The 14972-nt window shown below is 41.3% G+C and overlaps 1 protein-coding gene across 3 annotated transcripts in view; it reads left to right on the top strand.

Moving 5' to 3' along the window:
* hdac9b (histone deacetylase 9b) overlaps positions 1 to 13221 on the top strand; it is a 66097-nt gene extending 52876 nt beyond the window's left edge. For all 3 annotated transcript variants that reach the window (XM_056602916.1, XM_056602915.1, XM_056602917.1), the window contains exons 9-11: positions 363 to 543; positions 852 to 1069; positions 11985 to 13221. In XM_056602916.1, coding sequence (XP_056458891.1) covers positions 363 to 543; positions 852 to 1069; positions 11985 to 12329 — 744 coding nt within the window. In that variant the 3' untranslated portion in view covers positions 12330 to 13221. The remainder of the gene's footprint in view (positions 1 to 362; positions 544 to 851; positions 1070 to 11984) is intronic.
* Positions 13222 to 14972: the final 1751 nt, after the last annotated feature.

Here is a 14972-nt window from a genome sequence, read left to right as displayed (position 1 = left end):
TCCCCCGGGGGCTAGATAACCATAGTAGCTCAGGAGGTAGAGCGGGTTGGCCAATCCCCGGCCCCTCCTAGCTGAGTGTTCAGGTGTGCTTGAGCAAGGCACCTAACCCTAACTGCTACCGACGAGCTGGCGCCTTGCATGGTTGTCTCCGCCGTCAGTGTGTGTGTGAATGGTGAATGTGAGGCAATATTTTCGGCTTTTGGGTGGCCAATGGTTAGAAAAGCGCTATATAAATGCAGTCAATTTACAGTTACATATTAAGACGCCACACATGTTATGCACATAAAATGCATAGTAATAAAACATACCAAATAAATATCATTTTTAAATGATGGTGACAATTGTGGGCATTACCCCTCCAGGATGCCATTGAGCTGAAGGAACCGTCAGCAGATATCAGGCACGGGCTGCCCCACGGCCAGCTGATGGGTCCAGTCCCCCTGCAGACCGGCCTGGAGGCCAAGGTCAGCCCCAGCCACCAGGCGCTTCTCCAGCACCTCCTGCAGAAGGAGCAGATGAGGCAACAGAAGATCCTGTCTTCTGGTGAATTACTCCTTCTTATATTTTCACTCCCAGTTGTCAAACAGTCAGTTGTTTAGTGTTTTGCTCTTAAACTACAAATGTGAAAGTAACCTAGTTATTTAGCTCCAGAGGCTTTTAGAGAATTATTAATATACTTAATATACTCAATTAGGATGAGTAGAAAGCGGTAAGGCATTTTTCTCAATGATGCCTTTGGAGAGGCTGCAACCATTCGGCTAACCATTAGACTATCCTGGCCTCAAGATACATTTTAACAACTGACTCAACCCATATTGTTTGTTGTTTCCTTTCTTTTGTTATCGTCACAGCCCAGAGTCTGGTGTCGGCCCACCCTTTATCTCCGCTGGCCATGAAGGAGCGCCAGTCTACCACCAGTCGACCCAAGTTACCCAAGCACCGGCCCCTGAACCGCACCCAGTCAGCCCCCCTGCCCCAGAACACGCTGGCCCAGCTGGTCATCCAGCAGCAGCACCAGCACTTCCTGGAGAAGCAGAAGCAGTACCAGCACCAGATCCACATAAATAAGGTATTGCCTATTCCTCATTCCAATGACAAAAGTCATTGGTTTGCGATAGCAGTTGAAGCATTAAAGGCCATGCCCTTCAAGGCAATGGCAACCATGAGGTTATCATTTTCAAACATACAAATGCAAATATAGTTTTAGGTTTTCACACAAAAGGTGGCTAACAAGTCCACGAATGCTTGCTAACTCTCCTGGTATAACATTTAATGCACCACATGCTGGTGTTATTTGTTCTGGGTACAGAACTTCAAGGGGGAAATAAGTGCTTCCCCACGCATTAATTCTGTTATCATTGCTGCAGGCATCAGCGCCGTTCACATGCTAACTCTGTGAAACTCAATTAAGCAGAGGTCAAATCAAGGGGGGATGGGGAGAGATGTCCCAGAATGCATGCTTTTGCCATCCGCAGGGTGTCATTGTGCTGAGAGAATTGTGTAAGATGGCAGACAATTTGAAAGGCAACATTGTGCTCACACTGATCCCCCCCACTACACACACACACACACACAAACACACATACCTTGGACGAGCTATGGGGCCGATGAAGCTGGCTGCAAGTGCATCCAAACTAGAACTCGGAAAACACAGAAACCCTTTCTGCTCTTATTGAGTTGTACCCACTGGTGTGATTCATTCAAGAGCAGATATTTTCTATTAATTTCTTGAAAAAAGAAATACGAAAAACATGAAGTAATAAAAAAAATACCATGGGGGAGCTCAAATGATAAAGATACAGAACAGTGAACGTTACCACTAATGACACAACCCGGTATCATGGGCTCATACCCAGCATCGAGAGAGAGAGAGAGAGAGAGAGAGAGAGAGAGAGAGAGAGAGAGAGAGAGAGAGAGAGAGAGAGAGAGAGAGAGAGAGAGAGAGAGAGAAGGGTTTCAGAAGGGGTGTTCGCAGATACTACAGTGCACCCTCTAGTTATATTCATGTCAATATTTCCATTTTTGAGGCACACCTCCTCAAAAACTGAAAAAATAAATAAATAAAATTAACCGTGCTCCACAGAACGAAATGTTTTCTGATGCATTTTGAATGGGAGTGTTTCAGACAATTTTTATGCTCCGAAAACGAGAGAGAGAGAGAAAGAGAGAGGGGGAGGGAGAGAGAGAGAGAAAGAGAGAGAGAGAGAGGCTTCAGAAGGGGTGTGTGCAGATAGTACAATGCATCCTCTACTTATGTTTGTGTCAAAACAACAAATGCATCAAAGGGTAAATGTAGTGTATTAGGCAGAGTTCCCGTTGTCCGGTAATTACCGGTGTTTGACCGTAAAAAAATTAGGAGGACCGAAAATTCTAAATGTCTCCGGTCAGAATGACCGATTGGAAATAAGGCCCCGTCCACACGGAGCCGAAACGGGCAAAAACGATCCGGTTTCGTTTTGTGCGGAATATTCAAGGCGCTGGTTCTCCACAGAAAAAAGTGGAGCGCATCAACCCTGCGCGCATACAGCATGCGCGCTCTATACAAACATTCAGTCACTTTTAAATTGAGTAGAAATACTTTTGAATGTGTTCATTTGAATTGTGTTTAAACATGCTACAGTGGTCATTTGTTTAGCCAATTCATGTAAAACAATGAGGGTTTTGATTGTAGCGTAGCCTGTGTGATAAAATAAATAAGTTGTTGCATTTCGTGCACTCGCTCAAATTGATCGCTATAAGCTACCGTAGGCTTATGAACTAAACGGCGGCAAGCTAGCGAAAGCCGGCGGCAAGCTTTGCGGGGTACCGGTATTTAATAACCATGGCGAATCAAAATATGATCACACACTTCTTCTTCTTTATATAGCCTGCCTATACATTTTTTTAAGCCCAATAAACACGGACTATATCCGCCCGATTTTTTTCCAATTTGACCTGTAAAATGAAACCTTCCCGGTCACATGACCGGCACCAATTTCTTCTAGCGGAAACACTGGTATTAGGGATACTCTGATTTCCCTGTTTTTTACAGCAGACCTCCTCAAAAATCTTTTGTTCTCACGCTCATGAAAAGTAATCTATTGAATCCTGTCCCACATTATTTGTACTGCACAGAACGAAATGGTAAGCAATGCATTTTGGATTGGAGCGTTTCTCAGTATATACATATATATATATATATATATATATATATATATGTGTATATATATATACATATATATATTCATTATATACGGAGAGGCCCTCTTAAGCCCACAGGGACTTATACTTATTATAACTAACGTAACAATAGAGAAGTTCAACTTAACGTAAAAATAAATGAATACGTTTTCATTTGCAGAGCGCCTGGCTGGGAAGTCAAACTCCTTTGGCTGGCAGGGCTCTTAACCAACAGAGTTAGTTGGTGGTGCCGCAGGTAGGATCGACCAGAGAGGGGGTTAGCATTGCTGCAGTCTTTTTCTCCGCTACATAGCTGCTCTGGGGCCGTATTCACAAAGCATTTTAGCTTACCGCTAGGAGTGCTCCTAACTCGCGCTAAAACATTTTACGTAGGAGTTTTTTCTTAAAAGTTATTCACAAAGCCGCTGAGACCTACTCTTACTAAGGATAAATCACTAAGAATGAACTAAGAGTGACGCGCCGTTGCTATGGATTACGTAAATTCTCGTGCACGAGTTTAGAAGCGGTCAGTTCGGTGATTGGTTGTTCAGACGAGCCCACTAAATCACCAAAAAACAAGGAAATAGCCTAGGCTAGAAATGTATTCCTATTAAGTAGTTATAGTGCAGTTAGCAGAATACACGCATGATGACAATTTTGTGCAGACCACGATAATGACGTTGTAGCCTGCACGTTCAAGAGAGAGAGAAACAAACAATAAAAATACGTAAAATTGAAAAGAAAATAAATGTTATGAACTACACAAGTGTTGACTGATTTGTGCCAAGGTAAAATGTCTTTTCAAAGTGATCCCTAAATGCGAGTCCACTCGGTTCCAGACAGCCAAATTCATTTTCATGTTGATCGCCATCATCATCATCATTGTGGTGGGATTTCTAATAACCACTTATCTAATTCACTTCAACTAGCTATAGGCAAGAGGAATCGGAGAGTCCAGGTCAAGTATAGATGGAGAGTTTATTGCCACCCGCAAACGAGAGACAACAAAGCCGAATGGTATCCGCGAATACACACTACTGAATGACACCCGTACAGCTCCTTATATCCCAAATCCTTACACAATACAAAGTTGGACTTTCATCAAATATTGATGTGCATAGCATGTTTTTCTGGGTCATACTGTGTGGATGTCAGCATATTCTCATGTCTTCTGGATCCCAATGTGACCTTAGAACATATATTATCCTTATACAAACAGAGATAATGCACACGTGTGAATGTAAGCATTGTCTTCAGAGAGTACAACAGATGGGAATAGACAGAACCCACTCACTGGTGCCACATGGCACATCAGGTGGGAATGGACTGGACTCACTCACTGGTGCCACATGGCACATAACATCTAGGGCAGAGGTGATCAGCTATTTTCCACTATTAAAGTATCTATATGATATGTAGGCCTAATAATAATCATAGTTTAACATAAAATGTAAGGTTAATTTCTACCACATCATCATCGTCTGGCTGTGGAATGTTCCTCCGCTTGCAGAGGTTGTGTAGAATGGCAAATACAGTGATTACAGAGGTGGGGGGAAGTCACTCATGTGAAAGTCACAAGCAAGTCTCAAGTCACTGTGGTGAGAATCAAGCAAGTCACAAGTCAAGTCATTGCTCAGGTCAAGCAAGTCACAAGTCAAGTCATACAAAAATCTGATGATCTAACCCAGTTTCCACATTTAAAAATCGGTAAAGAGAGTGGTTCATAAGTTGAGTTTTATTTCAACATTAACAATAACAATGTCTTAACATTAACAATAACTCAAACTATTCAAAACATTCCGAAACTATTATGTGAACAGCCAATGATTTTCAGAACCACCGAGTGGCATTGGACAGTCAATACGTCAATCAAACGGTCGTACTGCACTCCCCCTCCCCCGCTCCCCGCAAGTGACCCCTTCGTGCACGTAGAAAAGTCACTTTGAGTCATCTGTCTCAAGTCTAAGTCAAGTCTCAAGTCATGAAGTACAAGTCAAAGTCAAGTCGAGTCTTTAATCAGTGTTATTCAAGCAAGTCTCAAGTCCTCAAATTTGCGACTCGAGTCTGACTCGAGTCAAGTCATGTGACTCGAGTCCCCCATGTCTGGTGATGACTGTGCTTGCCCTGTCTGGGGTGAGGCGTATTTCGCCATGGAGGACATGAAACCGACGTTTCATCCACCCAATTCCTCTCTCCACAACATTTCGTGTATGTTTGTGTGCTCTAGCATATATGGAGGAAATCAGTAAACAATAATAAATATGGATTCAACAATTAAAAGGCGTCAAAGAGCCAATACGATGTGTTTTACGCATAGGACTAAGCGTAATCTGCGTAATCACTTACATGTTATGCTTTAACTGTGCTCCCGGTTGTGGATTGAGGTAGGGTGTCTAGAGCTACGTCTTGCATGGATAGTCACTGTCACCCAGCAAGTGACACCCAACTGGTAGCCTACATCTCAAAAAGCTGCCTCAGACCGCTCACCATTAAAATGCGTGAATCATGGGTAGCTGAAGCTCCAGGCCACTTTGCAACAGCATCCAGTAGGCTATGTTAAAATTTGCATCAAAAACAACCTGCGTGTTGATGGAATGCACTTTCTTCCTATTGACGAACACGTCCTCGTCTTTTGATGGCGCAATTATTTTTATGTGCGTCCCGTCAATAGCACCGACCACACCGGGCATACCTGCAATTGCCATGAAGTTGGCTTTGATCCTGTGTAATTGTTGAATGTCCAAAGGAAAGTTTATGGCACGGCTGACTGATGGTTGCGATATTTTTAAATCGTCGGCATTGCAAAGTTGCATTTCCCCTGTTGCTAAATAACGTAGTGTGGCCAAACATTTTATTTCGGGACTAATCTGATTATTCCTGTTAGTCGGGGATGTTATTGCATCGCGCACTAACTCCACAACAAGTTTAATACCCTAACATTTCGTCTCGCAGGCATTTTACGATTCTTTGTGAATAGGTCTTACTGAGTTAGGAGTCCTCTTGAGGACTTTTAAGCTCTCCTAGACTTAGGTGCTACTTTTAGGCCTAAAATACTTTGTGAATTGCTCTTAGTGAAAAAAGTTAGGAGTCCTAAATTTAAGAGTGACACGCCCATTATTTTTAGGAGTTACTCCTAAATTCGCCAGTTAGGACCTACTTTTAGCCCTAAGATCCTTTGTGAATACGGCCCCTGAACTCCCCCCCTCAGGGGTGGTTGAGGGACAGGGGGCCAGTGGCAGGGAGTCGGCTGTCTGGCTGCGGTTTTGAAGTTTGTCTTTTTTGGGGCCAGTATTTAAATAATCTGAAATTTGCTTCACATGTTACAATTTAGCTCTATCGATCTTTCGCGCATTGCGTGCGCTGCGTTGTGCGTCATACGTCAGCCTACACAGACAAAGTTCTAAAATGAAATAAAAATATGAAAAATATAAAAAGTGTGGATGTCCATAGTTTAATGATAACCATGTTGTATGATTAAGTTTTTCTCCAAAAATAAAAGTATTGATTTGTTCAGAAAACGTTTTTCACTTGCAGTTACAGCCCCAGCCAGGGGGAGTGCTGCAGCACCCTCATCACCCCCCCTTCCTACGTCCCTGAAAACTATCCAATAGGAAAGATGCTGACAGCGTCTATTAGAGCCGTAGTCGTGTTAATACAAGAGTGAATGGGCTGCTGGAGCACCTGCTCTGAACGTCAAACATCGAGGGAGATGGTATAACATTGTTGTGAATTGAACCCTCTCTCCGTCTGCTGATGACGTCGAAGGGTACCTTTCCCGTCAGCGACCGACGTTAAAGTGCCCTTGCCAACACTCGGTATTTGACGTTCTTGGAGTGAGACTGTGTTGTCAATACACACCCAGTTCACACTCAGGAGGAGAAATGACCTCTCACACATAATGAATCATTGCAAATAACCCTGCCTTGTTAAATTTTTCCGTGCACGTCTCTCAGAGTGACGTTATAGCCTACTAGCCACCAGACAGTTATATAAGAAGATAGAGTCACACTGATTAAAAAATAAACTTATTAATTACAGATCTAAACTGTGGAAAATAGAACGATATATGGGGGGCGATATAGAGCGTGCACTGCGCCGCCCTTCTGAAGTCGAAAAAAACACCAGATTGATATACATTGGTTTAATGTTGAATTAATTTAATATTAAAATGTATATTATATATATAAATATAAAATTATTTATATATTATAAGTAGACCCTGCTTTTATTCAATTATCGTTATAACAAGATCTATAGCCTATCTGACAATTGAAAATCCACTTCCACCAATGTGTAAGTGTGGTTCAGGTATACCAGGCAATATTAAAATATTCATAATATAAAAACGATGCAGAAAATTTGGTTATTCAGCCTCTACTGGCCCACAACTAGATCGTCCCATTTCCTTGTTACACGCTTTAATTTAATTATATTTAAATTATTATGACATGGAGCCTTTATTTTCATGCCATTATCATTGCATCCTTTCTCGTTATATCGATATAAATTCTCGAAACACAGTGGAAAAGAGAGAGAGGGAGCCATAGAGAGGGACACTGATGCACTGCAGAGCCAAGTAACTGATGTGCTTAAGAAGGCCTCTTTGTATATATTGAATATATACCTGTGTATATTCTGAGAAACGCTCCAATCCAAAATGCATGGATTTACATTTCTTTCTGTACAGTACGAATAATGTGGGACAATCGTGCTCTGTGGCACGATTCAATAGATTACTTTTCGTGAGCGTGAGAACGGAAGGTTTTTGAGGAGTTCTGCTGTACAAAACGGTGAACTCAGAGTATCCCTAGTACACTACATCTACCTTTTGATGCATTTGTTGTTTTGATACAAACATAAGTAAAGGGGCCATTGTACAATCTGCGCACATCCCTTCTGAAGCCTCTCTCTCCCTCTCCCATTCAAAATGCATTGGATACATTTCATTCTGTGGAGCAGGGTTATTTTTCTTTTTTCTTTTTTTTTTTCTTTTTTTCAGGAGGTCTGCTTAAAATATTTACATATATATATATATATATATATATATATATATATATATATATATATATATATAACTAGAGGGTGCACTATACTATCTGCGCACACCCCTTCTGAAGACTTTCTCTCTCTCTCTCTCTCTCTCTCTCTCTCTTTCTCTCTCTCGTTTCGTTTTGTGGAGCACGTTAATTGTCTGAGAAACGCTTCCATTCAAAATGCATTGGTTTACATTTCCTTCTGTGGAAGGAATTTATTACACGGGTCTTTTCAACGTTCCGTTCACTTGCATGGGCACTTCACAACTTCCGCCGGTCAATTATTTTTTGATAATTCATTGGCAACGGATGAATAATGTCCGCTGTCAAGGTAAACAAAATGTCTTTTTGCCTTTGGTATCACTCCGCACGTAGTCCGGTAACTTGTCAATGTAATAAGCGGGATATGTATCAACCCAAGCGCTGTCGGTTGCTTAGCGACGACGTCAACGTCTTTGGCGGACTATTTCTCTGCTGATCAACACTATGAATGCTGGTAACAAATACATTGTAAATAAATTGTTTCGTTTTGGGAAGTAGCCGTGTAATAAGCGGGATAATGTATAGAACTTCGCCGGTCATTATCGAAAAATAAGCGCACTTATTCTCTCTCTCGCTCGTCTGAAAAACTCATTTACATTTCGTTCTGTGTAGCAAAAAAACATCGGAGAAACGCTCCCATTCGGAATGCATTGGTTTACATTTCGTTCTGTGTAGCACGGAAAAAGGCTGACAATCGCGCTCTGGGACACGATTCAATAGAACGTGTCCCAGACGTTAGTGCACATGAGCACGAAATCGTGTGATACCAGGTTGAAAGACAATGATATGTAAAGGCCCTGCTAACTGGAAGTTTTAAATGGCTGCTCTGCACAGATGAGTCCTTTGTGATGACTGAGAAAGGAGCTCTGAATCATTGTCCTGATTCATCTCTTAGCAGAGGGAGGCAATATGGGGATGTGGAGGATTGTCTTATGTCCCACAGTACCTGCAGGAAGACACGGGCGAGTTTTTGGGGGAGTTGGAATTTCCTGGAGCTTAGAGGGTTAAGGAAGAGGTTTAGCAACTGTTACTAATGCCTGGCTGAAGAGGCTAAGTCTTTACTAAAGGAGATATTAAATAAAATTGTTGTATTTTGGCTGATGAGGCTGGTGCTTGCAATATGCCACGGATTGCTGTTTTTTCTGCCTCCTTTTGACAAATTAATTACACGATAAACAATCAGGCACGGCCCGGGAGATCCTGTATTAGCCATCAACGATGTGAAAATTGGGGTACAGATATTTTAATGTTGAGTGTAGCTTATCAACATACAATTAAGCAATAGATCACGACAGGCTGTGTTATGTGCTCATTATACCACTGTTAAGGGGCGTTGTTTGGCCCGACGCACAGCGGAGGTGCCTAAGCTTTCGTTAGTCTCTCCATCGCCTTGCTCACTCCCGGAGTAACAACATTTACACCCTCTCCATTATTCAACATATTTTTAGGCTTCAGTGAACTGTGCTATTGCTTTTATACAACTACTTTTATACTTATAACCGTTTCTACTTCCAGGCGCGGAGTGATATGCAAACTTTCACAAAATGATTGGGCGTCATAGCAGTTATGTATACGCTCATTATACAACAGTTAGGAACCAATCAGATCGCTGGATTCAAGCCACCCGTTGTATAATATAGAATATATTGAAATCCTGCAATAAATGATCAGACTAAAAAGCATGTTGTTTAATCAAATCATATGATATGAAATCTTAAATATATATCTTTCTGCATTACAAAATATCTAAAAAACGTCCTTATTTACATAGAGTTGTGTAATAACATTATCCCAAATTCCATCATTGTTAAAACCCAGAGAAATCCCTAGTATTATTCACTGTTATTCTCCATTATATTTGGTCGCATGCTATTGGGGTCATATGCCCTTACCCCCTAACCTCCGGGGAAACATGCCAAAACAGTGATCCAGTAGACACCTAATTTATTGATAATTGATTATCGATGATATTTATCAAGCTTGCTACTTTCACTATTTTTTTGGTGGCTTATGCCAGCCACCAATGCAGTGGATGCCAAACACTGACCTTACTTTGGTAATATTTGGTCTTTGTACTTTTTGCTTATAAAGTAATTTTTCGGTACAGATAACAGCAATGGGCTAGCACACGTTCAAAGATGTACATAATGCTATCAACAGCTGTTGGGGTAGGTAACTAATCTAATGGTAAGCTAACAAGTTAACGTAATTTTACTGCGAAAATGTCATTAGAATGAAATTACGCGATGTGATGTGAACTTAAAGGCAAGGCAACTTTATTTATAAAGCACTTTTCAGACACAAGGCAGACTCAAAGTGCTTCACATATAAACATTGTCATACAATTAAATTAAATTATAGGTAAGTAAAAGAAAAACATATGCAAAAAATAGAAAGTTAAAAAGGCATTTTAGTATTAAAATAGAAAATAAAGGCAAAGTTAAAAAAGCTTTTTAGAAAGTGCAATGTATTTAAGATTTAGCAGAAAGCCATAGCAAAGTCTTCAGTCTTGTTTTAAAGGTGCTCAGTGTTGGGGCAAGTCTTAAATCCTCTGGAGTTTATTCCAGCTATTTGTTGCATAGTAACTAAATCCTGCTTTTCCATGTTTTGTGTTTACTCTGGGGATAATTAACAGATTGGTCTCAGAGGATCTTAGTGGTCTAGAAGGCTGATGTAGTGGAAGCATATCAGTTAAATATTTTGGGTTTGGGTTTGGTTTTGGATCCCTACACTAAACCATGTAGGGATTTATAGGTTAGCAACATGATTTTAAAATCAATTCTCTGACCTACAGGAAGCCAATGTAACGATTTCAGAATTGGTGTAATATGATCACATTTTTTGGTCTTTGTTAGAACTCTAGCAGCAGCATTCTGAACAAGCTGTAGCTTCCTCAGAGTTTGTTTTGGGAGACCTGTAAGGAGACCATTGCAGTAATCAAGCTTACTAGTGATAAAGGCATGTACAGGTTTTTGTATTCTTCGGTGGACATGAGCCCTCTAAGTCTTGCTACATTTTTAAGGTGATAATATGCCGATTTTGTAACTGATTTGATGTGACTGTCGAAATGTAAATCTGAATCCATGATAACCCCTAGATTTCTGGCTTTGATTGAGGTTTTCACATTAGGCTAGATTTATTTTCACCGGCATGATGATTAAGACAACTCCCAACCCCTTGTGGCAAATACAATATATTTAATATAAACATAGAATGCCTTTAAAATAGGAAATTTATAAATATGGAAAGTGGTTAAGTCTGGCAAAATCAAAAAAAAAAAAAAAGCAATTGAAAAATGGACATACTTTTCATACCTTTGAAAAAAACGTAATATTGCCTTATGATTTACTTGATATCTTGCTATCATTAATTTTCCTTTGAGCGGGAATATATACTTTTAATTTATTTAAGGTAGACCTTGTATGCTAGTTTAGAAAGGAAACCTGTAAGCTACACCAAGCTCTTTTAAATTGGATTCATAAAATGTAACCGCAGCGTGTTAATAAGAATAAGCGACTGGTCTTCTGTCTAAAGCAAAGCAACAGGCAGGCAGTGCTCTCATGTTGTGAATACTATTCTATCTTTCTTTATATTTATATCTATTTATATTTGTTAGCAGCCTAATCCACACAGCCCTTATGTAATGGACTGTCTTATTATAACTGATAATAAGACAGCCCTATGCCACGTTTACGTTAAAAAACGGCCAATATATCATGTATCCATCTGTGTTCCCAATGCGGTACGCAGCTTCTGTCCATGTCCATCGAGCAGCTACGTCAGCCCAACGCACACCTGCAGGAGTCCGAGGAGGATGAGGAGGACCGCAGAGAGCACAGCCTCGGCATGCTTCAGGAGGAAAGGGTGCCCTCTGGAGGCGTCATCCGGAAGCACACGCTGAGGGGCTGCAGCAGCGACGGCGGCTCCACCGGAGAGCTGGCCGACCCCCCTTGCCACCATGGGGCAGTCGTCAGGGTGAAGGAGGAGCCGGCCGACAGTGAGGACGAAGCACTGAGCAGCGAGCGCTTGGAGGCAGAGCAGAGCGCCTATCTGCACCAGCTCAAGGGGAGACTGGTGATAAGGGCCATGATCTGAGGAAGGCCCCCACCCACCTGCCTCCACTCTCCCCAGGAGGTTCACATACTGTAACATTCGCAGATTAACATGTAGACAGCCATGTGAAGTATACATAGAAGCGCATGTGTGCACATACACACACACACACACACACACACACACATACACCACACACATTATCTTTTACCCTGACTAGGCCAATTCACTCCCTGAAACCCACAAGTCGTGATCCCTTTTCACTTAAACTGCAGCCTGGCCCTAGACACTTGGACTGTGTGTTTGTGAAATTTGTGTAGTTGGCTCTGTAAAGTAGGTTGTTACGTTGTGTATATATTATGAAGATTGAACCCTTTCTTTTTAAGAGTTTTTTTGGAAGTCTCAAGTCGGATTTCAAAATAAATTGTATGCATATGCTGTGGATTTAGCATCAAAGATTATTTTAGAGCAAACTTCAATGTGTACAGCTTTAGCAAAATTATGTTCCAATTGTTATCATTTTAATTTTATTCATAACATATTCAGAATCTGTTTTATCCACTTTAACATTGACGATTATCATAATGTCCTGCAATGTTGTCTTAGGAAATGAAAAACTAAAATCACATTCTCAATTTGCTGGTCTCAGTTCTGGAAATGACAAACAAATCTCCAAACGAATATGTGGCCGCGTGAGAATGTATGCTTAAATCCTTAAGAAAAGGACTTCTGACAGACTTTGCACTAGCATTAATATTGCATATTATTGACTACAGTCCACTGCACATAAAGCAGTTAGAAGGATAAAAACACTAAATCTGCCCTTGGGTTTGCAGGAATTTCCAGCAGATCTTAAGTAGAAGCCCCATAGCCTGGGTTGTGTTGCGCCAAGCTCTCCTCCCTGCTGGGCTCGTACCCAGCTTCAGGGGAGAGGGGGAGAGGGGGAGAGGGGGAGAGAGAGAGAGAGGGGGAGAGAGAGAGAGAGAGAGAGAGAGAGAGAGAGAGAGAGAGAGAGAGAGAGAGAGAGAGAGAGAGAGAGAGAGAGAGAGATTTTCATGTGTGCAGGAATGTAGAGGACTGGTGTTGGAGGAGTACGAGGGGCCAGGCCTGTGATTGATTCACTGTCAAGCAGGCTGATTGCAAAGTGAGAAGGGAACTTGTTAGGGGAGCCCTTTTTTTAATAGATAATCACTAGCGCCGTATTCCTGTTGAAATGCTTACCTCCACTAAGAAGGTTTGATGTTACCTCAAGAAAAATAACCCAGAAGAGACCTTTTTCCTTTTTTTTCATTTGTCAAAGACAATCCTTCTGTTTGAAAGTGCCCACTACAGCGTGTATAGTCTGTATTACAGAAATGTGCTCAATCAAATGTATTGTAAACTTGTAAACCTTGTTTTATTTCTGACAGTCTACTCAAAATCACTTGTTACGGGGTGCTGTATTTGGATTAATTTGGAAAGACAACGCTGCCTGTCTTTATACTGTGTGTTACGACTGTCCGGTTTCAATGTTTTAGTGTAAGTATCGCCACGATCACAACAATGTGTGTCTTGTTCTCTTGCCGTTTTGATTTGGTCAAAGAACCCTACTCGCCACCAGTGGTGTGTGTGTGTGTGTGTGTGTGTGTGTGTGTGTGTGTGTGTGTGTGTGTGTGTGTGTGTGTGTGTGTGTGTGTGTGTGTGTGTGTGTGTGTGTGTGTGTGTGTGTGAGTGAGTGAGTGACTGTTTTTGGTAGGGTGCTTGGTCGTGGCCCGGTTCTTTGTTAAAGCTATTTGCATTTCTTCTCTTTTTCTGCCTTGTGTGAGAAACATTTTTTTTTTTTTAATAAAGTTCATTCCCCTACATGAAACGTAAGTTCTTGCAACTTTTTCAATATGATGCTGCATAAAAAAAGACTGAACTCCACACTGTTTTTAAATCCAACCTTCTGTCAGCTTTGGGGCTCTATTTGACCCTTTTAAGGGAGCTTAAATCCCAACACACTCCGGCGCTGAAGCGGCGCATCAAAACAGAATGCCCCCATTATTTCAGACGTACTAGCAAACCGCGGCGGCAGCTAGACGCGCGCCAGTGTGAGCACAGAGCTATTGAGAAATTACATTTAGCGGTAGCCAACTCTACTATAAAGCTTGAGCAACTTCACAGAAAGATTAACTCACTGGACCTACTTGATACACCCGAAACACAATGGTTTCATTTGAAAAAAAAGTTTGTGTACAAAGCACTTGAAATGGTAATTCTCTTGAATAGTATATCTTTAATGTGGTTTTAAATAGACGCATTGCACGACACGTTTTGTTGTAGCAAGAATACTTTACGTGAAAAACATATCCTGGAATGTGCTTTGATAAAGGTTTAAAGAAAGTTTCCATTTGAAAATATGTCAAAAACATATGGTGGTCTCCGATTGGCCACGCTTCCTGGTTATCGTAGAGAGCAAGGGATTGTGGGAAGACTTGCGTGCAAGCGGGGGATTTCGACACGTTAAAGGGGCGGGATTCAAGTTGAACATCTGTTAAATAGAGTGGCAAAGTCAAGCCCCTTCCGGTAGAGCCCATGGGACCTATGAGATCGAAAAATATGAGTGTGTTTCAATGGATGGAAAGTAATTATTTTCTGGTCCCAGTCTTTATATGCCCTGGATTACACATTGTTTGTGGATTTAAATGATAATCCTCATGCACA

This window comes from Gadus chalcogrammus, chromosome 11, assembly GCF_026213295.1.
Source record: "Gadus chalcogrammus isolate NIFS_2021 chromosome 11, NIFS_Gcha_1.0, whole genome shotgun sequence".
NCBI lineage: Eukaryota > Metazoa > Chordata > Actinopteri > Gadiformes > Gadidae > Gadus > Gadus chalcogrammus.
Note: the sequence above shows the minus strand (reverse complement) of the source record. Positions and strands in the feature narration are given on the sequence as shown.